A 25,186-nucleotide genomic window follows, 5' to 3' on the forward strand; every position below is an offset into this window, starting at 1 on the left:
CTGATTACAAGACACTCTATAACAATACAGAGCGTCTTGTTAACAGGAGGGACTGTTTTTATACAGGGATGTAAATTGCAGCTATTATCAACCCGCTGCAGGATGGAAGCCTCCTCAACAATTCATGTTGATGGGATACACTTAAATAGAAAGGGTGCAAGAATATTTGCTGATGCTATCAAGGCATTAGGTGGGTCGGAAAACTGCTAGCTTGGGGGGGATACATGGACTAAAAAATTAACAGTAGCCGCTGGCAGAGGTGAAATTGATTCTTGCAATGCTTCTATTGAAATGCAATTGAGCAACAACCTGGAAAGCAAGGCAATGGGGATTTCCAGGACTGCTGGGAGTCATAGTGGAACAAGTAAATACATGGGCTGTGTTAGGGTAACTAAGAGTAGAAACAGGTGCATGTATACTTGCATGTACACCAATGCTAGGAGTAAAAAAAGGTAAAGTGCAGCCATTATCAACCCACTGCAGGATGGAAGTCTCCTCAACAATTCATGCTGAGGGAAAGGGACCATAATCTGCCATGCTGGTCCAGTGCGGGTTGGCAGATCAACCGTATTCAGCAGTCAAGGGTTTGAACCCCGGTCTACTCAAAGAGCGTGTGCTACTGCACTCCCGCTCTTGACCACTCGGCTACGGAGGCCATTTATTTGTTAATAAATTTGGTTATTTGTTTATTAGGTTAATAAATTTGATGAGCTTGAAGTGCTAGTCAAGAGATCAAAGGCAGATATTGTTGGGATATCGGAGACTTGGTGTCACACAGATATAAGCAGTGCAGAATTGGAATTTGGGGAGTAAAATGTGTACAGGAAGGATAAGCATGACAGAAAGGGAGGAGGAGTTATGCTGTTAGTTAAGAAACACAAAATCTAAAGAAATGCATCCAATTGATGTTGGTGGACAATGCAGTGTTGAGTCTGTTTGGTGTGAAATAAGCACTGGCAAAGGAAAAATGAGAGTAGATGTGTGTTATGGGCCTAATGAATCTAATGAGTATAATGAGCAATTGTGCAGAGAAATAGAGGGGGCCAGTAAATCAGTGTGTCTTATAATGGGGGATATTATTTTCCCAGAGATTGACTGGAATTTGTGGGTTTGGTCACTCACACACTAGCAAGGCTTTTCTGTATTGGTCACTCTCACACTAGTAAGGCTTTTGTGGATTTATTGGATGACTGTTTTCTACAGCAGGAAGGTCAGATTGTTTTCCTGAATAGATTGTTTTCTATTCAGGAGGCAACTAGAGGAAATAATACTCTTGATATGATTATCAGTAGTGATTCTTCATGCATTAAGAATCTGCAAAAAAGGGTGGCAGTGTGCTGAAGTGGAATATTCTCAAAGAGGTAACTGCCATCAGGGGTAAAGGGAAGGGTTTTTGCTTTCGTAAAGGAGACTACGGTGGTCTGAGACAGTATTTAAATTCTATATGGTGGGACCAACTGATGAGGTTACCAACAGCAAATTCAAAATGGGAAGCATTCAAAGAATTAATCTTGGAAGCTACTAGGCTTTTCATATCAACTAAGAAATATTGTTCAAGATTTAGGCCTTAATAGATGTCAGATGAACTAATTAGACATGTGGCAGAGGGAAAAAATGCATGGGATACATATAAATTAACAGGTGACACAGAAGCCTATGATAGATATAAACTGGTCTGTAACCAAGTCACAAAGGAGTTTAGGCAGGCAAAGGCAGATTACGAGAAATCTTTGGCAAAGGATGCAAAGAAAAACAGCAACGAGTTCTTTACTTATGTAAACTCTAGAAGGAATGAATCAGATTGGTCCACTTCATATTTCAACTGTTGATGATCCTGCTTAGGTAGCTAACAAACAATGAATATTTTCTATCTACATTCACACATGAGGAGTTATTCAGGGAGGGGAATGCCAGAGGTTTATTAAACTCTGGCAGTAAGCTAGATAATCTTGTAATAACTGTAGAGTAAAGTGGAGAAGAAATTGTTGAAGATAAACTTAAGAAAGGCACCTTTAATATAACTGGATGGATGGAATCTATCCAGTTATATTAAAGGAAGCAGAAAAGGAAGTAAGCAAACCTTTAGCCATAATTATGAAAGCTTCCTTGAACTCAGGGGAGGTACCCATGGACTGGAGATGTGCAAATGTGACCCCAATCCACAAAGGAGGATAAAGGGAAGACACAGGTAATTACAGACCCGCTAGTTTAACTTCTGTTCCAGGGAAATTAATGGAGGCACTGGTTGAAGAAGTATTGCAGGATCATCTAGACAAAACTTCAGCTATAGCTCGGACACAGCATGGTTTTGTTAAGGGGAAGTCTTGTCTGACCAATTTGATTGGATACTATGATGTAGTCACAAGGGAACTGGATATAAAGAATAATTTTTGATATCATATATTTGGATCTTAGAAAGGCTTTTGATACTGTTGCACATGGAAGACTGCTGCACAAATTGGAGCAGTGTGACTTCAGAGGCAAATTGCTGCTACGGATAAAAGGATGCTTGAGTGGGAGAAGACAGAGTGATAATCAATGGACACTGCTCTTTGTGGACTAATGTTATTAGTGGAGTCCTCAAGGATTCAGTGTTGTTTTCTGCATTCATCAATGATATTGATGATGGTATATCAGGCTTAATGTCCAAGTTTTGTATGATACAAAGGTCGGCAGGGTTGTTAATGACACTAACGACAGTAAGCTGTTGCAACTGAAGTTTAATATTGACAAATATAAAGTAGTGCATATGGGAAGCAGTAATCCCAGAGTAACGTATCAACTGTGTGGTACTACACTGACAGTGGTACAGAGTGAAAAGGACCTGGGGGTAATTGTGCAGGCAGATATGAAGTTTCCTGAGCAGTGCAGAGTAGATTCATGGTGTCTTGTCAATGATATACAGGAATTTTTCTAGCAGGGATAAGGAGGTGATTATTCCCATGAATAAGGCAATGGTCACACCTTGAGTACTGCATACAGGTCTGGAGGCCTCATTTTAAGAAAGATGTAGAACTGTTGAAACAAATGCACAGAAGGGCAACAAGATTAGTGAATGGAACAAAGGATTGCTCTTACAAAGAAATGCTTAAGTTTTGCAAATTACAGTGTCTGATCACCTCGCAGACTAGGCATCTGCGAGGTGATCCGATTGAGGTGTATAAAGCCTTGAATGGTTTGAGCACGCTCAATGCTGATGGGATTCTTCTTCTTGCTCAGAATAATCACCTGAGAGGGCATAAATTCAAATTGAGGAAAGACAGTTGTAGCATAAATGTGTGGAAGTTTGCCTTTACCCAGCGGGTGGTTGATTGCTGGAACAAACTCCCATCTGTCATTGTAGAAGCTGATAGCTTAAACAGATTGAAGGCAGAACTAGACAAACATTTGGAGTGAGTGGATGGGTGAAATGAGAAGGGCTTGTTTTTTTTTTGGCTAATGCTATATAAGCTTGCTTTCTTGCATCATGTTCCCTGCTAATGCTAATATGACAGGAGAAACATCCATCCTCAAATGAAGCAACCATAGCAGTCTTTCTTCGTGGCATCAGCTACACATAACTCACCATCCTGACACAAGCCAGGAATGACTACAACTCTTGCAGAGCGTGCTTATATAGCTGAAAATAACAGCTGATGCAATATTACGTCATCTCCTACGCATGTCAATCTTGTCTGATGAAATCTGTAAGAAATATTGCAATATACTTACGTTATTCGGACGACAATTACAATTTTAAGGGTTGATGCACTTTCTTTGAACACCAGTGTATAATCAGGGGTAATCCGAGATAGACTAAAGGGGTTACAGTTGTTTTCTCCCTCCCACCATGATTAAAATAATGTGGATTTTTTTAGTACTATATGATGATTAAAGCTTAATGATTACCCTGCTTTAGCTGCCTCCTCCTCTTAGAAAATTATGGGATTGCCCCTGAATATAAAAAATAAATTAAAATACACAAATAACATAAAATTCTAGTTTTAATTTATACAAGGCGTAAGCCGTAACCTTCATTCTAAACTTAGCAGATGTTGCATTGAGTACTAACTACATGTATTAAAACAGTGTGCTATTTGATATAGCTGAACTACTGTGAGTTAGCAAAGCAAGTTTCACACCATGATGATGACCAATAGGAAGTTGTGCAATTTGTGTTTAAGCGTGTCTTGCAATTCTTGCAGCCGGTAAGGTGGTGGAATTTATGGAACATCGAATTTTGTATCAAATCAGCAAGTTTCACAGCAATAGAAAATTGGGTTTTTGTGCAATTGGTGTTTAAATGTGTCTTGCAATTTTTAGCAGAGTAAGACAGTGGAATTAAGGAACAGTGAATCTGCATACAATTTTGTCATAAATTTGGGAAATGAGTTTCGGAATTTATAAAATGCCGAAACTGCCGAAATATTTCCAAAACAAAAGCAGCATTTAGTGACGATCATTTATGACTGTTTTTGTATTCTACCCATGGTAGTCCTATGGATAGGATACAAATGTTTCAGTGATATTTGAGTTTCCAAGGCATCCAAACTTTGATTGGGGGTTTTTGAGTGCTCAGGTTATCCACTTTCAAATGGGACTGAAGCAGATGTTGAAAAAAAAGTATCACATCATCCATAGGGACTGATGGTGAATGATTAACGATATTTCTGACATTCTAGGCATATTGTATAGTACAGGCCAACACAGTTTAATTGTGTTAGCAGCCTGCTGCAATATTTGTCCCCTATTTATTAAGTGAACAGAAACAGGATTGGCATTCTGTGTGCAAGCAGAGGCCAGAAAAGACAAACTTTCTCATCAGGGTCAATACAAGGAAAAAAGTTTGGGTTTATGATCCAGAAACAAAGCAGGATCACCCCAGTGGAAAAGACCATCATCTCTACATCTAAAAAGGCAAGGCAGATTAAATCAATGTAACACTGATTGTTTTCATCCGCAAGGAATTGTTCATCAGGAGTTCCTTCTGCCAGGCCAAACTGTAAATCGACAGTTCTACATCAGGATCCTAAGGCCTTTGATGGAAGCTGTCAGAAGAAAACTCTTAGCCTTAAATTTATTTAGGCTATCAACTTCCACAACAAAAGATAGAAGTCTGTTCCACCAATCAACTACCTGCTGGCTAAAGGCAAATTTCAACACATCTATTCTACAACTGGCTTTTCCCAATTTGAGACCATGCCCCTTCAGGTTCTTTCATGTGCTAGTATAGAATCTGTATGGTGTGAGATAGTTGGAAACAAAGGTATAATACGAATAGCAGTAATCTACAGATCAGGTGATTGTGAAGATTATGGCGAAAGCCTCTACATGCAAATGGAATGGGCAAAGAAGCGTCAATGTCTTATTATGGGCGATTTCAATTTACCTCTCATTGATTGGAGTAAATGGGAAGGAAACTCGATATGGGGAACAAAATTTTTAAATCAACTAGATGACTGTTATTTGTATCAACATGTCAGGGAAAGTACTAGAGAAAAGAATATCCTAGACCTCATCATCACCCATGAATCAGATGACATAACAGGGCCGACACTAGAGGAACCAGTAGCAGGAAGTGATCATGGAGTTCTATGGTGGATGATGATGAGAGAGGTAGCAGCAGTAAAAGGCAAAGGAATGGGTTTTAATTTCAGAAAAGGAAATTACGATGGCCTTAAGGTACTACATGGCCTCTATTAACTGGGTAGATATCGCACTGAGAATGAATACAATTGAACTGTGGTATGCTTTTAAAACATTTTAAAAAAAGTTAAAAAAATATTAAAATTAAAAAAAAACCATTAAAAAAATACTCCACGAGGAGGGTTCCAATTTGGATGAATAGTGAAATTGCCACATTACTTGAGCAGAAAAAGGTGGCATGGAAAGGTTACAGAGCAATAAAAAGTACTGAAGCCTATAACAGCTACAAGATGATCTGTAATAGAGCCAAAGAAAAGGTTCGACAGGCAAAGGCAGTTTACGAGAAATCATTAGCAAACAGAGCATGCAAAGAGGGGGATATAAGGAATTCTTCACATATATAAATGCAAAGAAGAGGAGGACAAACCAGATCGGACCTTTATGTAAGGGAAAGGGAATAGTATTAAATACACCAGCTGCCATTGCAGATGAACTCAACAGTTATTTTGCATCGATATGTACAAATGAAAAACCTTTTGTGGCAATTGGAAATTGTGGGAGTGAAGTTGAAAAATATGTAATTAATGATATTGAAATTTCGCAAGATTATTTAATGAAAAAACTTGAGCCTACAGGCCAGTAAGGCTCCTGGAGTTGATGGAATATACCCTATAATCTTAAGAGAGGCGGCAAGTGAGTGCATTGAACCATTGAGACTAATTATGCGAGCATCATTAGACCCTGGGTAGATTCCGTTGTATTGGAAAAGTGCCAATGTATCTCCCATACATAAGGGTGGCTCTAAGAGTGAAGTGGGAAATTATCGACCTGTCAGTCTGACTTCAGTGGTAGGGAAAATCATGGAGGCAATGATCAAGGGTGGAATTCAGGATCATTTGGATCAAATTGAAGTTCTCAAGGATACTCAGCATGGTTTTGTAAAGGGAAAATCATGTTTAATAAATCTGGTTCTCTATTTTGAAAGGGTCACTCACGAGCTGGATTTAGGGAATTATTTCGACATTGTTTATTTAGATTTCAGCAAAGCTTTTGACTCAGTCCCACATGAGCGGTTGCTTTATAAGCTGGAACAGGTTGGAATCACTGGGAAAATCCTTAGATGGATAGCAGGATGGCTTCAGGGCAGGAGGCAGAGGGTTGTGATAAATGGCTATTCCTCAGATTGGGTTGATGTAAGAAGTGGGGTTCCCCAAGGATCAGTATTAGGACCACTGTTGTTTTTAATTTTCATAAATAACATCATTGAGGGGTGTGATGTCTAAATTTGCAGATGATGTTAAAATTGGTAGAGTAGTTAATGATCACCATCAAGCTGAGCTTCTTCAGAGAGAGACCTGGACAGATTTCAGGAATGGTCAGAAAAATGGCAGCTATGCTTTAATCCAACAAAGTGTAAGGTATTACACCTGGGAAACAGTAATGCCAAAATAATTTATTCATTTGGTGGAGTTCAACTAAATCCAGTACTGGAGGAAAGGGACTTGGGTGTTACGATACAGTCAGACATGAAATTCTCTGAGCATTGTAAACAGGTTGCAAGGAAGGCCCATGGTGTCCTATCGATGATCTATTGAACTTTTGCAATTAGAGATAGGGACGTGATAATCCCATTATATAAGGCTTTTGTTAGACCTCACTTGGAATACTGTGATCAAATATGGAGACCGCACCAAAAGAAAGACATCGAACTTCTTGAAAGGGTGCAAAGACGGGTAACTCGCCTGGTGAGATCGGCAAAAGGGCGTCCTTATGAAGAAAGACTTCGAATATGTGGGTTACAGAGTTTGGAAACTGGACACCTCAGAGGAGATTTTATTGAGGTGTTTAAGGCTCTGAGAGGCATCAGTAAAATGAATGAGGACGAAATTTTCAAGATTATAAATGATGCTAGAACTAGGGGACATAAATTCAAGTTACAGGGGGAAATGTTTAGATTGGACTGCAGGAAGTTTTCCTATATACAGTACTCAATGTGTGGCCTGACCATTGCCTTATACAAGGGGACAATCACTTCCTTATCCTTGCTAGCAAAATTCCTGTACAGTGAAGTAAGCAAACCCTTAGCAATAATTATGAAAGCTTCCTTGAACTCAGGGGAGGTACCCATGGACTGGGGATGTGCAAATGTGACCCCAATCCACAAAGGAGGATAAAGGGAAGACACAGGTAATTACAGACCTGCTAGTTTAACTTCTGTTCCAGGGAAATTAATGGAGGCACTGGTTAAAGCAGCACTAAAGGATCATCTAGACAAAACTTTAGTTATAATTCAGACACAATATGGGTTTGTTAAGGGGAAGTTTTGTCTGACCAATTTGATTGGATGCAAAAAATTATTTTGATAACATATACTACTTGGATCTTTAAAATAATTAAATGCACAAGGCATAATACATTAAGAGTTTAATATCTATATAATATCGGTGTTTAGATACACCATAGACAACTCTTAAAAAACTACAAAGTAGTTGTTGTGGACATCATTTGCTCTTTCTCATATTGTGCTCTGCCTTCACGACGAGTTGCCATGATAATGCACTACCTCGAATAAGTAACGCTTCACTAATAGAGAAGACTATTGTTACTTATTCTCGGTGAGTACCACCACCCAGACATGTTTCAAGGCTGTTGGCCTATCATTAGTGGGTGGGCAGGTACCCTGGTATTGCAGACATGACGACCCAGTTGTGAAGGCAGAGCACAATATGAGAAAGAGCAAATGATGCCCACAACAACTACTTTGTAGTTTTTTAAGCGTTGTCTATGGTGTATCTAAACACCGATATTATATAGATATTAAACTCTTAATGTATTATGCCTTGTGCATTTAATTATTTTAAATATTATTTTATACACCTTTTGGCATCTCTCATATTGTGTGATTAACTTCACAACTGGGTCGTCATGTTTGCAATACCAGGGTACCTGCCCACCCACTGATGATAGGCCAACAGCCTTGAAACATGTCTGGGTGGTGGTACTCACCGAGAATAAGTAACAATAGTCTTCTCTATTAGTGAAGCGTTACTTATTCGAGGTAGTGCATTATCATGGCAACTCGTTGTGAAGGCAGAGCACAATATGAGAAAGAGCAAATGATGCCCACAACAACTACTTTGTAGTTTTTTAAGAGTTGTCTATGGTGTATCTAAACACCGATATTATATACTTGGATCTTTGGAAAGCTTTTGATGCTGTTGCACATGGAAGACTACTGTACAAATTGGAGCAGTATGGCATTAAGGGCAAGTTGTTAGAATGGATAAAGGGATGGTTGAGTGGGAGAAGATAGAATGATAATCAATGGACAATGCTCTTCGTGGACTAATGTTATTAGTTGAGTCCCCCAGGGTTCAGTGTTGGTTCCATTTTGTTTTCTGTATTTATTAATAATATTGAAGAAGGTATATCTAGCTTAATGTCTTAAGTTTGCAGACGATTCAGATATTCACTTCAGCAAAACAACAGATCAACCTTTGTTGGGGTACAGGAAAACCACTCTCTAAAAAACTCTTCACGCTTACAGCAGAAGTTTGAGCAGGGCCTATTGTACAAATGTGGAATACCCTTGATCTGCCCACTGACTATGGATACACAGAAAGCAGTTGACCAGCTCGACTTCTCAGTATATAGTAGTAGAGGTATGTGATACAAGAAAGCAAGCTTATGTAGCATCAGCCAAAAAAAAAAAAAGAAAAAAAAAAAAAGAAAACCCATTTCACACATCCATTCCCTCTAAAAGTTTGTCAAGTTCCTCCTTGAATTTATTTAAGCTATCAATTTCTATAACAACAGATGGAAGTCTGTTCCAGTAATCAACTACCCACTAGCTAAGGCAAATTTCTGCACACTTATTCTATAACTATCATTCTCAATTTGAATTTATGCTCCCTCAGGCTCGTAATTTGAACAATAGTAAAATCTTAATCCCATCAGAATTAAGCCTGCTCAACCAATTCAAATGCTTATACGCCTCAATCAGATCACTCCCTCACAAGTGGCTACTCTCCAGAAGCTGCAATTTGCAGAACCTGAGCCTTTCTTGGTAAGAGAGAGAATTCCTTCGTTCCCATCACCAATCTTGTTGCCCTTCTCTGTGCTTGCCCCAACAGCTCTACATCCTTCCCAAATTGAGGTCTTCAGACCTGTACGCTGTACTCAAGGTGTAATCTGACCATTGCCTTATACAAGGGGATAATCACATGCTTATCCCTGCTCACAAAATTCTTGTATATCACTGACAAGATCCCATGACCTGCTCTAGCAGCCTGCCTGCACTGTTCAGAAAACTTCATAACTGACATCATAAAACTTCATAATAAAAACACAGTTGGTACGTTTCACTGGGGTTCCTTTTCTACCCATATGCAGCACTTTGCATGTGCCAATGTTAAACTTCAGTTATTTTTTTATAAACCCCAAACACGAGAAGTATTAGAACCTATAGTACTTAGTACCGTGCTTGGGTTGCAGGTTGAGAAGAAGAAAGAAGATATTTGTTGACATTGTACTTGAACTTTTATAGACTGGAATTTTCAGGAAATATGTATGAAGGAAGGTTGTTCCAGAAAAAAGCAGCTGAATGAATAAACGAGGAAGATGAAAAGTTGGTTCTGTGAGTTTGAAGTTGGACAGTAAATGGAAGCTGGCTGGAAGTTGGACTAATGTTATTAGTTGAGTCCCCCAGGGTTCAGTGTTGGTTCCATTTTGTTTTCTGTATTTATTAATAATATTGAAGAAGGTATATCCAGCTTAATGTCTTAAGTTTGCAGACGATTCAGATATTCACTTCAGCAAAACAACAGATCACCCTTTGTTGGGGTACAGGTTTAGAAATCGAAGTGCCACCAAAGATAAGCATAGGAGCAGAAGAATCCTTTTTGCGAGATATAAGAAAAGATTGAGTTTCAGAAGGATTGAAATCAACTAAGATGTCTTTGCCCCACTGGAGAATTGCCTGAAGATCCGCATTTCAGGAATTGGTAGCAGATTTTCGAGAAGTTGAAACTGATTGAGCAGGGCGAGGCTTCTCAAAATGGAAAGTGGAATGCAATGTGCTATCATCGGCAAAACTATGGATAGGATTTCAAGTCAATGGAAGAAGGTCATTAATATACAAGAGGAAAAGAGTGGGGGAAAGAACTGAACCTCGGGGGACACCGGCATTAGTGGAGAAATTAGAAGACAGAGAGCCATCTACCATCACCCTCAGTGAGCGATCAGAGAGAAAACTGGATAACCAATTATAAAAAACAATTGGCAATCCATAAGATGGAAGCTTGACGGGCTCGAACCCCGGTTTAATCAAGAAGCGTGTGCTACGCACTGTTGGCACGTGTTCGGACTGTTTTGAAAGAGAGAGCAGGAATTATAGAAGCCAATTCAGAAGAACAGTGCCCACGGAAATATCTGTAGAAGAGGTATGCAGCAGAAACAGTATGTCTATGAGACAGCGAGTGGAAAGACTCTGTTAGAGATGAATCATTAATTAATCTAACTGCCCTCTTCTGAATGGAATCAAGAAGCCTTAGAGTGGTTTTGGGGGCACCACCCCTGATGTGGGAACAATATTCCATGATAGGACAGATTTGCGATTTATACAGAGTGAGCAGCTGTTTGGAAGAAAAGTAAAAGTTTTATAGATGCAGAGGATGTTGTTGTTATTTGGTTTTTAGGAGCATTAGCAACTAAGGCCATATTGCTCTGGGAATATGCGGTGGTCATTCCCTGATCTTTCCGCATCCTCCGTATTTGGTGGTGACAGGCTCGAACCCTGGACTAATCCAGAAGCGTGTGCTACGCACTGCTGCTCCTTTCCACCTGGCTACGGAGGCGCCAGATGCAGAGGAAGCAATATTTGTAATGTGCCAAGAGAGAGATTAGAAGTCAGGGTAATCCCCAAAAGAGATATATCATTTTGCCTAGAAATCGAAGTGCCACCAAAGATAAGCATAGGAGCAGAAGAATCCTTTTTGCGAGATATAAGAAAAGATTGAGTTTCAGAAGGATTGAATTCAACTAAGATGTCTTTGCCCCACTGGAGAATTGCCTGAAGATCTGCATTTCAGGAATTGGTAGCAGATTTTTGAGAAGTTGAAACTGATTGAGCAGGGCGAGGCTTCTCAAAATGGAAAGTGGAATGCAATGTGCTATCATCGGCAAAACTATGGATAGGATTTCAAGTCAATGGAAGAAGGTCATTAATATACAAGAGGAAAAGAGTGGGGGAAAGAACTGAACCTCGGGGGACACCGGCATTAGTGGAGAAATTAGAAGACAGAGAGCCATCTACCATCACCCTCAGTGAGCGATCAGAGAGAAAACTGGAAAACTGGATAAACTGGAGAAAACTGGATAATTATAAAAAACAATTGGCAAACCATAAGATGGAAGCTTGACGGGCTCGAACCCCGGTCTAATCAAGAAGCATGTGCTACGCACTGTTGCTCTTTCCCACCTGGCTACGGAGGCGCCATGGTGTATTCAATAGTAAGAAAAAGTGGGTGGGCCATGCTGTATGAAGTAATGAAATTTTTGGATATGGCATACACATGGTAAGAATATACCCAGATCCTTAACATAAAGTGGCCTCGACAATGCCCCCCGCATAAACACTACTTGGACTCTCTCCAATCACTATCTGGCAGAGTAGAGGTAGCAAGATTATACACTAGCTGATTCGGAAGCCTCCTAGAGAGTTACCAATAGGTTTGGTCCGGTGTTCTAACTAGTGGCAGGCCTGCGAACACCTTTTAGAGCTGTAGCCTCGAAATGTAAGGAAGATTGGATCTCACCACGATGTTCATCATAACCTCAAAAGTCATCAATCATACTGCATGATGGAAGAGATGGGGAAGGGTTGACCAGAACTTAGCTCTGGTGACTAAACATGGGTTCCACCACTTCAAGCCACCAAGAAGCAAAGTGGTGGTACTGCACTGGTTGATGAGAGTCATCTACCAGTACTACCTGGTAATACAGAGGGGCGGCATTGCTCCATGTGGTGTGGGTGCCACACCTCGACCCCTGCTTACGTTGGTTCACACCTGGGTAGTCCCCCACCATGTGCTTGAGTATGGAGGTTATACCCTGGTTTACTAACAGTCCCACCAACCTGAGGGTGCAAGCAGAGGATTTGGCTGTCACAGACTGTCCGGACTTCGCCGAAAGTGGGTCCACTTGAACTGAGTGTCACCCGAATATCAGTTCCATCAGTGTTTTAGACTCCCAGGTAGCAAGTACAGCTCGTCTGGCATATCTGGGAGAATGTCTGTGACAACCTCAATGACCAAGATAGGCAAATGGGATGAGATGTGGCATCCTCAGTTGCCACATCTCAACCCATTTGCCCAAATTTTCTAGATCCTGTTGCAGCTGCACACTGCCATTACTGCCATTAACAACTCTGCTAACCACTGTATTATCTGCATACTTGGGATATATCTGATATACCTTCATCAATATCATTGATAAATATACAAAACAACATTGGGCCCAATACCGAACCCTGGGGAACTCCACTAATAACATTATTCCTCAAAGAGCAGCGTCCATTGGTTACCCCTCTCTGTCGTCTCCCACTCAACCACCTTTTTTTCCTTTGTAGCAACTTGCCCTTAATACCATACTGCTTTAATTTGTACAGTAGTCTTCCATGCACAACAGTCTCAAAAGCTTTCCTGAAATCCAAGTATATGATATCATAATTATTTTTGGCATCCAGTTCCTTTGTGACCACATCGTAGTATCCAATAAAATGTGGGACAGGAAGCTGGATAGGTTTTACAGGTACCACTAAGTTGGCGATGGTAATCTTTTAAGCCAAAGAGATTACCATTGTGCTTAGCAAGAGCACTGTTGTCTAAATTTCTTGAAGGCGAGAGAGGTGAACAATGCGTACACAGTTAAGTCTCTCGTAATCCGTTAAGTTAATTTTCTATAATCTCATATAGAAAATTTTCTTTGTTCTACAAACACTATTTTAAATGTAATTGAGAAGGGGAATTCAAAAAAATTCGCTAAACAGAAAAATCTGGTATAAAGAAGTTCGTTAAACAAAGGTCAGACTGTACTTATTATTATTTATTATGATAATTTTATTTACATGCCTTTTTATGATGGTTTGACTAATTATCGTAAAAAGGCAAGTAGCCACGAATTTGCAAGGGCGCCAAAAACCTAGCTACGCCTCTGAATCCAGGTGCCCTTTTTACATTTTTTTCAACAGTTTCTTCTCCAATTTCCACTCAGTTATCACAAAATCATTCAGCTCCCCACCAGAATAATTCACTTCTGACATCCCCATCCCTAAAACATTCATGTGTGAACGTAGATTTCATTCTTGGATTACTATATTACATATTCAGTACCTTGCATTTACCAATGTTTAACCTCAATTAGGCATTTACGAATGTTAAACCTCAAAGCATTGTACTGCAGCATGATTGCTGCAGTACAATGCCTTGACTGCTGTTCTTAATCACCCTGCACCTTGGTATCATTTGCAAACTCATAACAATTAGTTTGATATACCTTCATCAATATCACTAATAAATAAATAAATACTGTAAACAGCTAATGGCCCAGCACTAAACTCTGAGTGACTCCACTAATAATATTAGGACAAGAAAAGCAGTGTCCATTTATAACTAACCTCTGTCTTTTGCCACTCAACCATCCCTCTATCTACAGAAGTAACTTGTCCATAATGCCACAGCTCCAATTTGTACAGTGGGCTTTCAAATGGAAGTGCCAAAAGCATTACTGAAATCTAAACACAGGATGTCAAAATTATTATTTGTAACCAGTTCATTTGTTACTACATCACAGAAGCCAATCAGATTGGTCAGACGTGATCCTCTCACTCCTTAAGAAACCCACGCTTTAATGACTGATTTAATGACACGCTTTAATCTGTACTATGCTCTATTTTCCCCAGAACAGAAGTCAAGCTCACAGGGCTATAATCGCCCACATGGCCTTTGTCCCCCCCCCCCATTAACAGGAGACACATTTGCACACATCCAATCTACAGGAACCTCACATGAGTCCAACGATGTTGTCATAATTATGGTCAAGGGTTTTCTTACCCACATTTCTGCATCTTTTAATATAATTGGATATATCTGCTCAGTCCTAGGTGCCTTAATTACTTTTAGCTTCAGCAATTTCTTTTCCACTTTCTTCTCAGTTATAACAAAATCATTTAGCTCCCAGCTGAATAATTTTGTTATAACGGTGAACTTCTGATGTTCCCATTCCTAAACACTTCTTTATACATGTATTAGATGCAACAAAATATATATTAATTTGTCATGAACTTGAACAGTTATTATGCCAATGATATCTAGTGTTAACACAAGCAAAGAAATCGTTGCTACTTTTCTTTATATTCTTAGTCAAGCAGTTCTCATAATCTGTTTTATCATGCCTAATCCCCTTAGTAATCAGACTGCAGACTAGTTTGTACTTGCTGTAGAATTACACATCCCCTACTAATTTATAATCTCCCATGCATTTTTTTTTTTTCTCTCCCACTAATCTTATCAGTTCACCTGATAAGATTAGTGGGAAAATAAGATATTCAGGTCAAACTTTAAAATGCTTGATAGCTTCTATGATTACTTTCCCAACCTACCATTTAGAATTTGTAGTTGGTTGCACCAACAGTCGGTCCCACTGAAAGGAATTTAAAACCGTCTAAGAGTTCTGCAGCCATCTTTATGAAAGTAAAATCCCTTCCTCTTATCCTTGACAGTAGTTATCTTTAAGTATATCTCACATCAATATATTATGATCACTGTCATTTACTGGTCCCTTTATCTGGATATACTTAATGCATGATGAGTTACTGTTGATAATCAGGTGAGTATTGCTTTTTCTTTCTGCTTCTTGAACATGCTGCAGCAGATCAGCTAACAGATCCAAAAAATTCCCGTTACTGCACGAGTGACTAAACCAAAAGTTGAAGTCAATATTTTGAAAGTTAAAATCACCTAATTATAAGACATTCCAATCTACTGGCCTTCAATCTGCCTGCATAACTGTTCATTATGCTCATTACAGTCATTTGGCTTCTAAATGATTGTAATGACTTAATCTCATTTTGGTTTTTCCAGTGCTTATTTTATTCCAAAATGACTCAACATTGCACCATCCACCCATATAATCTGGGTGCATTGCCTCAGGTTATATGTACTTCTTAACTAAGGGATCTACTTCTTACCCCCCCCTCGGTCCTCCGTGTACGCACTTGTACTCACCATATTAAAATTCCGCATTACTTACATCTGAGTGGCACCCTGTTTCCGATATCTGTACTATGTCTGCATTTGTTGACTTAACCAGTACTTAAATTGTAACAAATTTGTGTACTATACTCCTAGTATTAGTTATAAGCAAGTAGAGATGCACCTGTTTTTGCTTTTAGTATCCAGTATCACAGCCATGTTTTCATTAATTTTTATTTTCTTTGAGTCATGATCTGCCTAGCTTGAGGTACCTTTGATCTGGCATTGCCTGTGCTATTTCCTCTTCTTAGTTATGTAGAAGGTCCAACTCAATTATTACTCCTTTGGAGGAGTTCAGTGTGTTATGAGGAGCAACCAAAAAATGATAACTAAGAGGAACCCTGGGATTCCTCTTATATATAATTTTTAGTATATGTTATGAATATCAATTGGTCTCTCTCTCTCTAACTATTCTCTCTCTTATTTAACTATTTTTGGGGCTCCTGCTACATTTTCTATACGTCTCTATATTACAAATGGTTACAGCTTATGCGATGGCCTGTCTGAAAGACAGTTAATATCAAAAATGCAAGCTGTTTCTTTTTTTAAATCAGTTAGAATGAGAATTTAGAAGTCATGTTTGATGAGTCTGAAAATAAATGGAAGTATTATGTTCGGTACAGAGATTATTTAGTAGCCTGCCAGGCTGAAGTAATAACCAGTTTCATTAATAGCATTAACATCCCATGTTATGATTTTGTAATGGAGCAATGAACGAATATCAAATTTTGCTTTCAACTGGGAAAATCTGCAACAGAAATGTATGAAATTTTAAAAATTATTAATAATGATGAAACTTTTAAGTTGTACTAGGGGGTTTGAATGGTATAAGCAGTTCAAAGATGGACGTGAAGACATTCACCAACCTAGTGAAATGAGGAGAGATTTGCAAAATTTTTGGAAATTGTGGCAACAGATTATCATTTGGCCCTCAGAATGATGACTGATGAGTTGGAATATGAATTAGGAGACAATCTGCGAAATTCTGCACGAAGATTTAGGGAAAAGGAAGGTCTGGGAAAAACTTGTGCCACACAGCTTCATGGATAAACAGAAGCTTGTTTGTTGTTTGTTTGTTTGTTTGTTTGTTAGTTATTTGGTTTTTAGGAGCATTAGCAACTAAGGCCATATTGCTACGGGAATATGCGGTGGTCATTCCCTGACCTTTCCACATCCTCCGTATTTGGTGGTGACAGGTTCGAACCCCGGTCTAATCAAGAAGCGTGTGCTACGCACTGCTGCTCCTTCCCACCTGGCTAGGGAGGTGCCATAAACAGAAGCAATGAAGAGTGTCATCATTTGAATACTTCATCCAGACTTGTCAAAACAATCCTAATCCCCTCAGCTGTATTGTTACAGGAGACAATATAGTACTGAAATGTTGGGCATTTCAGTACTATCAAGAGATGAAGCATCAGAGTATGCTGTGGACTTCAAAAAATCACCACCCAAAAAGATTCATTTACAGAAGTCTGATATCAAGATGATGCTGAACGTGTTTTTTGATAAACAGGATGTAATTCACAAGAAATTTGTACCTGAAGAGGAGAGAGTAAATGCTGTTTTCTATGTAAAGTTGCTTCAAAGGATATTGAAGCACATTTCCCAGGTGAGGCTGCAATTTTGAGAGAAAGGCAGCTGATTCTTATTGCACAACAATGCATCCACCCATTCCACACTTGTTGTGAAGACCAACCATCCAATCCTACTCTCCCAATCTAGCACCAGCAGACTTCTTTCTCCAAGGTGACTGCCCTCAGAGGAATGAGATTTCAAGATGCTGAGCTCATAAAGAAAATCTTAACTGTTAATCTAAACATCTCTTTGGCTGCCTTCATTAATGCTTTTCAGAAACTTTTAGAAAGGTGTAATAAGTGCATTAAAGCAGGGTGATCAAGCTGAATAAAAATAAAACCATTTTGAGCTCTTCACTTTGTTTTTTTTATCGCACCAGTCTGGAAACTTTATTGCCACACCTTGTATGTATGTATATATATATATATATATATATATATACACACGCAATAAGAAAGATGCATCCTTCCTTTCTTTTAGTAGGCTTTCTTCTTCTTTCCTTTGAAAAATTAAATAATTGTGTAACTTAGAAGACTTTAATACTCTTAGTAATCAACTGATTTTATTTTCGAGAATAGATGCTTTTGAAACCACTTGAGAAATTGCTTTAGTCACTCGCTTGGCACTTAGTGGCCAGCTGATGCTGTATAAGCTTGCTTCTTTACATTATTTGCCACTACTAATTCTAATAACACTATTAAAATCGTACAGAGATATAATGTCAATTAAGTGATAATCAAGGTGAAGCTTTAGGCAGGAAACCCTTTATTGTGAGCACCTTAAATGGGTTAAAAATGCAATACTGTGATGAGGTATTTTTTAACTTCTTGGAGGGGAAAACATCTGAAGCAGGATGTGCTATACACATTATGCCTGCATTTATTTGCTGCAACACATTTATAAAACCTTGTATAAATTTATACATAAAAATGAAATAACTGAATTATAAATATTTTAATCTTATAAAAGCAACCAACTGAAAGTTCATTACCTGATTACACTTGGTGCACCAGACTTTCCATTTATACCTGTCCATGTTGGAACACCGTATTTGACATGCAGACACTGTCTTCTTGACTGTTTAAGAGCCTTGACTGCTTCCTTAGCCACTTTTTCTGCTTCACCTTCCACCAACATGTAATCTGGTACTGATGAGTCCACAATAACATCATGTTTTAAAGCTGTATGCACACCTGTAACAAAAAGGTTGTAAGACAAGAATTTTATATTAGTATACAGAAGTATACAGCATACCTCACAAACCTAAAAACCTTGGGACCTAATCCTTATTGTAATTTGCTAGACTTTGTAATGTATAAAGTACTTAATCTTATAAAAAGATTAAGTACTGAAAGGTGCTGAGTGGATGCAGTGAAATTTGAGCTCCAAGAAACATAAGTGCTTTATATTTTATTTACTTGATTGTTATATTATATTGTACTTTATAAGTAGCTTTATAGACCTAGTTATGCTTGTTATTTTTATTTTTAATTTAGATAGAGATTTTGTAGGTTACTACTTAATATATGTAAAACTGTTGTTTCAGTCGAATCTTGCTGCCATTGTTATAGTATAGAGCGAGTGGGACAAAATTCAAATTTTTAATTGTGGTAAATAGATAAAATTAGATAGTGTAGTACATATCACTGCATTTAGAAACCTATTAGATACTGTATGTAGTATTGATAATTAAATTGATTAATCTTATTAATTTTCATTGTATTCAATCAATTCAATCATGCCCCAGACTAAAGCAGCAAAGCAACAAGCAAAAAGTAGCAGGAGTGCTATAGCTTGGGGGGTGAACCGAGGACGGTGGTTCTCCAATGCATCACAACCTCAAAAAATAGGCGGCTTGTGAAATGTTTGTGGATTATTCAAGAAGAGGACATGATCCAGCCAAGGAGGTTGTCTTTGTGTGCTAGGTGCAGAAAATGTCAAGAAATTAGGTGCCAACTCAGCATTCTGATGGGCACCTATAACAGTTTGAAGAGTCAGGTAGATGCCCTCGAAGGTATTAAAGTGGGGACCCATTAAGCTCTCAGCTTCCCAACTCAACGTCAGAGCTCCCTCTTGTGCATCAGGCTACACATCAACAATAACCAACTCCTGGTTGCTCAGGAGATGGTTATTGTCGGTGACTCCATTGTCGGGAAGACGGGTAATATATTGTGAAAAAAGGATAGGTGGAATTGGACCAGGGTATGTTTGCCAGGGGAAAAAAGTTGACGTAGAGCACATATCATCTTTTAATGGCACAAAGGGTGATATTGTTGTACATGTTGGCACTATTACATTAAGAGGAGGAGATCTGCAGACTTAACAAGTATAGGTCAATGTTGAAAAAAAGTCGTCAGTTAGGATTAAATTTGAAAGTGTCTGCAATTCTGCCCAGACATGATAGGAGGGAGTACATGATAATAGTGTTGCCAATCAATTCAGCCCTGGAAAGATTGTGCAAGGCTCATGGGGTAGAATTTTTCTCAGCGTGGTATGTGCTTGTTAACAGGAGGGACTGCTTCTACAGGGATGAGATACACTTAAATAGAAGGGGTGCAAGAATATTTGCTATTGAGGCAGTGTTAGGTGGGTAGGAAAATGGCTAACTTTGGGGGGGGGATACACAGAATAAAAGATTAACAGTAGTCGGATGCAGAGGTGCAAGTGATTCTTGCACTGCTTCTATTAGATTGGACAGCTGGGTGCTGGGTTTCCAGGGAGTGTTGAGAGTCATCATGGAACAAATAAATATATGCACTGTGTTAGGGTAACTAAGAACAAGTGCATGTACACCAATGCTAGAAGTATAGTAAACAAATTTGATGAATTTGAAGTGCTGGTCAAGAACATCAAAGGAGGATATTGTTGGGATATCGGAGATGTGGTGTCACACAGATATAAGCAGTGCAGAATTGCAGTTTGTAGAGTACAATGTGTACAGAGAGGGTAGACAAGATAGGAAGGGAGGAGGAGTTATGCTGTTAGTAAAGAAAGAGATAAAATCTAAGGAAGTGCATTCAGTTGACATCGATAGTCAGTGCTATGTTAAGTCAGTTTGGTGTGATGAAAACACTGGGAAAGCAAAAATGGGAGTAGGAGTGTGTACAGAAAAATACAGAACAGTACAAAAAATAGAGTGGGCCAATAAATCAGATTGTCAAATAATGAGGGATATTAACTTCCCAGATATTGACTGGAAAACGTGAGTTGGTCATTCGCACACTAGCAAGAGTCCACATCCAACAATTCCACAAGTGTGGAATTATTGGATAATTGTTTTCTATAGCAACATGTTAGAGAGGCAACCAGAGAGAGTAATACTCTTTATCTGGTTATCAACAGTGATTATTCGTGCATTAAGAATTTGCAGGTAAAGGAACCACTGGGTTGCAGTGATCACAGTGTAATGATGTGGGATATATTTAAAGATATTACTACCATCAGGGGTGAAGGGAAGAGTTTTTCTTCTGTAAAGGTAACTACAGTGAACTCAGTCAGTTTTTAAACTGCATACAGTGGGACTAACTGATGATGTTACCAGCAGCAAATTCTAAATGGGAAGCATTCAAGGAAGTAATCGTGGAAATACCAATTAAGAAATACTGTTTAAGATTTAGGTCTAAATGGATGTCAAATGAACAACGAGACTCATGGCAGAGAAGAAAAATTCATAAATTATCAGCTGATAAGCCTATGATAGTTATAAGCTAGTCTGTAATTAAGTTACAAAGGAAATTAGGCAAGCGAAGGCAGATCACGAGACATCTTTGGCAAAGGATGCTAAGAAATACAGCAAGAACTTCTTCATTTATATAAACTCTGGAAGGAAGGAAGGAAGGAAGGAAGGGGATAAATCAGATTGGTCATCTTGATATCGATGGTTCGACTGTTGATGATCCTGCTCAGACAGCTGATAATCTGAATGAGTATTTTGCACCTACACACATGAAATTATTATGGGAGAAAAATGCCAGACATTTATTGAACTGTAACAGGGTGCTTAATAATTTCGTAATAACTGAGAGCAAAGTGGAGGAGAAATTGTTGAAGTTAAACATAAGAAATGCACCTGGAATGGTTGGGATCTAGTTATATTAAAGGAGGCGGCAAAAGAAGTAAGCAAACCCTTACCCATAATTATGAGCATCCTTGAACTCAGGGAAAGTCTCCACGGACTGGAGATGTGCAAATGTATCCACAATTCGCAAAGGGGGATCTAAGGGTGACATGAATAATTACAAAACAGTTAGTTTAACTTCTCTCCTGGGGAAAATAATGGAGTTACTGGTTTAAGGTACATTGTAGGATCATCTAGACAAGACTGCAGTAATAATTCAGAAACAGCATGGGTTGGTTAAGGGAAAGTCTTGTCTGATAAATTTGACTGGATACTATGATGTGGTTACAAAGGAACTGGATGCAAAAAGTAATTTTGATATCATTTACTTGGATTTCAGGAAAGCTTTTGACACTGTTGCACATGGTAGACTACTATACAGATTGGAACAGTATGGTATTAAGGGTAAGTTGCTACAATGGATAAAAGGGTGGTTGAGTGAGAGAAGACAGAGAGTGGTAATCAACGGACACTGCTCTTCATGGAATAATGTTATTAGTGGAGTCCCCCAGCATTCGATGTTGGGCCCGCTGTTGTTTTGTATATTTATCAATGATATTGATGAAAGTTATATCAGGCTTAATGTCGAAGTTTTCAGCTGATACAAAGGTTGGCAGGGTTGTTAATGACAGTAATAGCAGTTTTTTTTTTTTTTTTTTTGATTTGGTAGTTGTTGGCGCATCGGCTTCTGTGGCCATATTGCACCTCCCAAGGTTTTTGCAGTACTTTGATCCAAGCCCGAGGCGGGAATCGAACCCGCGACCTTTGGGTTGCCGGGCAGGTACTTTACCCACTCGGCTAGCCCGGTCGGCAGTAATAGCAGTGTGCTACTGCAACAGGATCTAGAAAATTTGGGCAGAGGGACTGAGAAGTGGCAACTGAAGTTTAACATTGACAAATGCAAAATAATGCATATGGGTAGAAGTAACCTCAGAGAAACTGTGTGGTACTACACTTAGGATGGTAGAAAATGAAAAAGACCTGGGAGTAATTGTGCAGTCAGATATGAAATTTTCTGAGCAGTGCAGACAGGATGCCAGAGCAGGTCATGGGGTATTGTCAATGATATACAGCAGGGGTGGCCAACAAGTCATCCCGGCTTTAATTTTGGTCGAATACGACGGATTTTAAATATATATATAAAATAGATGAGTCAAAATCTAAATGTTATTATTATTATGCACCCCACTGAATGCACTTATTAAAATTCCTTGAACCACATGACTACTCTTGTCGTTGTGCAAGTCACTAGGCTTGTCTAGTGAAAATTCATGCAGTTACATTGTGGAGAGCATAGTGTATTCGTCGAATTCTTATTTAGCTTACTTAATATTAATAACTGGACAGTACTTATATGTTAATTTAATACTCTTTGATTTAAAATTAACACTATGAAAAAGAGAAAAATGTATCATTTTAAATCAAGAGTGGGAAATAGAATACTTTTTTGTAAGGATAAAAAAAAAAACACGTTTGATTTGCAATGCTTCCGTGGCTAAACTCAAAAAAGGAAATTTAGAAAGGCACTTCAACGCACTCCATGGTGAATATTAATCGGATTTTCTGCGTCATAGTGACTTTAGAAAAAATAAATTGAAATAACTTAAATCGAGATTATTCGCACAACAAAATTTCTCAGTGACACCTAACTTACAATCTACCGCACTATCTGTAGCATCATTTAAAGTGAGTCTTCTTGCAAAAAAATCCAAACCATTTTCTGATGGTCAAAAGACACTTTTTATAAATAACAGATTCTCTTTTTGAAAATTTTAAGAACAAAAATGAAATTAAAAGTGCTCTACAAGATCTGCAGTTATCTAGAAATACCGTGATATGACGCATCGAAAAATTGAGCAAAAATGTGAGTGAACAATTGCGTGACACAATTAGCAATATGAGCAATTAACAATTAGCAGAAGTCAGTGATACGGCTCAATTGCTCATTTTTTTGATGACTCTGCCACTAGAGAAGAACTGCTGGGCATGGTTTCATTAAAAGAAAGAACTATAGGTCTTGATATATGTAACGCATTCAAAAATTTTATTGAAAAAAATTAAATTACCACTATTTAAGCTCGTATGAATAACAAACAGATGGAGCTAAAGCAATCACAGGGCATCTTAACGGATTTATTGCATTGTGCCAAAAGGATAATGAATTCTCAGGTTTTTTGAGTTACCACGGTATCATCCACCAACAAGTGTTAGCAAGAAAAAAATTAAATACTAAAAGTGTTATGGACACAGCTTTCAAAATCGTGAATTCCATCAGAGGAAAATCTCTTCAAAGGAGACTTTTCAAAATGCACCTCAATGAAAATGAACCAGATATGATATTACATACAGATGTGATGTGGCTGAGTCTGAGAAAGTTTCTACAGAGATTTCGAAATTTGCTGAATGAAATTAAAAAATTTGTTGATCAAAGGGGAGATGATTATCAGTAGGTACAAGATACAGAGTGGTTGTGTGATCTGGCTTTTTTAGTAGATTTTACCAGTCAATTAAGTGATCTGAATTTGGAATTATAAGAAAAAAATAAAAATGTAGGTGACATGATTAGTAATATTTCTGCATATAAATATCAATTTTTGGCAATGGTTAAGGATCTAAAAGAAAAAAAACATTTCGATCATTTTACAAATCTGCAAGATCATTTGCAAAAGTATCCTGTTTTTGAATTTAATAGTGAGAAATGTGTTTCTGAAATTGAGAAATTTGTGGATGATTTTGAAACCAGATTCAGTGATTTTTGAAACAACTGAAGACTGTTCTTATGCATTTAATGTTGACTTAGATAGGAAACAAACTGCAGAAAAAAACTGCTGAGATTTTTCACATGGAGAAAATATTACTTGAAAATGAAATTATTACATTGCAAAATGATATCTTCCTAAAAGCCAGGTCAACAAAAAAATACTTTGGGAAATATGTTTGCCGAGAAAAGTACCCAACTGTAAAAAAAAAAGCAGTGTACTTTTAATTTCTTGTTTTCGTTCCATATATCTATGTGAATCGGCCTTTTCATATCTGAAACAAAGATGAAGAATCACTCTACTCTTATGGACTTGCATACAGAAGATTCTTTATGGTTGGTCTTATCACAGTATATCGCTGATTTTGAAAGCTTGGCAGATGACATTAAGACACAAACTTGACATAAATTAAAAATTTAAATACATATGAATTTAAAATAAGAATTCTGAATTGTATTTGATTTTAAAATTTATAAACAACAGTTTTCGATATGTGTTGATTATCTTTTTTAACCATGTGGAATAAAATTCTTGAGACGGTAGATCATGGCACATTTTGAAGAAAAAAAGTAGATCACATCACAAATTAAGTTGGCCACCCCTAATATACAAGAATTTTGCTAGTAGGGAAAAAGGAGGTGATTATCCCTTTTTATAAGGCAATGGTCAGGTCACATCTTAAGTACTGCACATAGGTCTGAGGTCCCCATTTTAAAAAGGATGGGGAGGTTTAAAAAGGCTTGAGCGAGTACAGAGAAGGGCAACAAGATTGGTGAGAGGAACGAAAGATTTGCTCTTAC

The 25,186-nt window shown here is 38.2% G+C and overlaps 1 protein-coding gene across 1 annotated transcript in view; it reads right to left on the reverse strand.

Moving 5' to 3' along the window:
• LOC150083150 (DNA excision repair protein ERCC-6-like) overlaps positions 1–25,186 on the reverse strand; it is a 382,705-nt gene that overhangs the window by 2,100 nt on the left and 355,419 nt on the right. The window contains exon 15 of the mRNA XM_090377075.1: positions 18,502–18,703. Within this exon, the coding sequence (XP_090233201.1) occupies positions 18,502–18,703 (202 nt within the window). The remainder of the gene's footprint in view (positions 1–18,501; positions 18,704–25,186) is intronic.

The sequence above is a fragment of the Mastigoproctus giganteus genome, chromosome 7, assembly GCF_048544385.1.
Source record: "Mastigoproctus giganteus isolate SK-2022 chromosome 7, ASM4854438v1, whole genome shotgun sequence".
NCBI lineage: Eukaryota > Metazoa > Arthropoda > Arachnida > Uropygi > Thelyphonidae > Mastigoproctus > Mastigoproctus giganteus.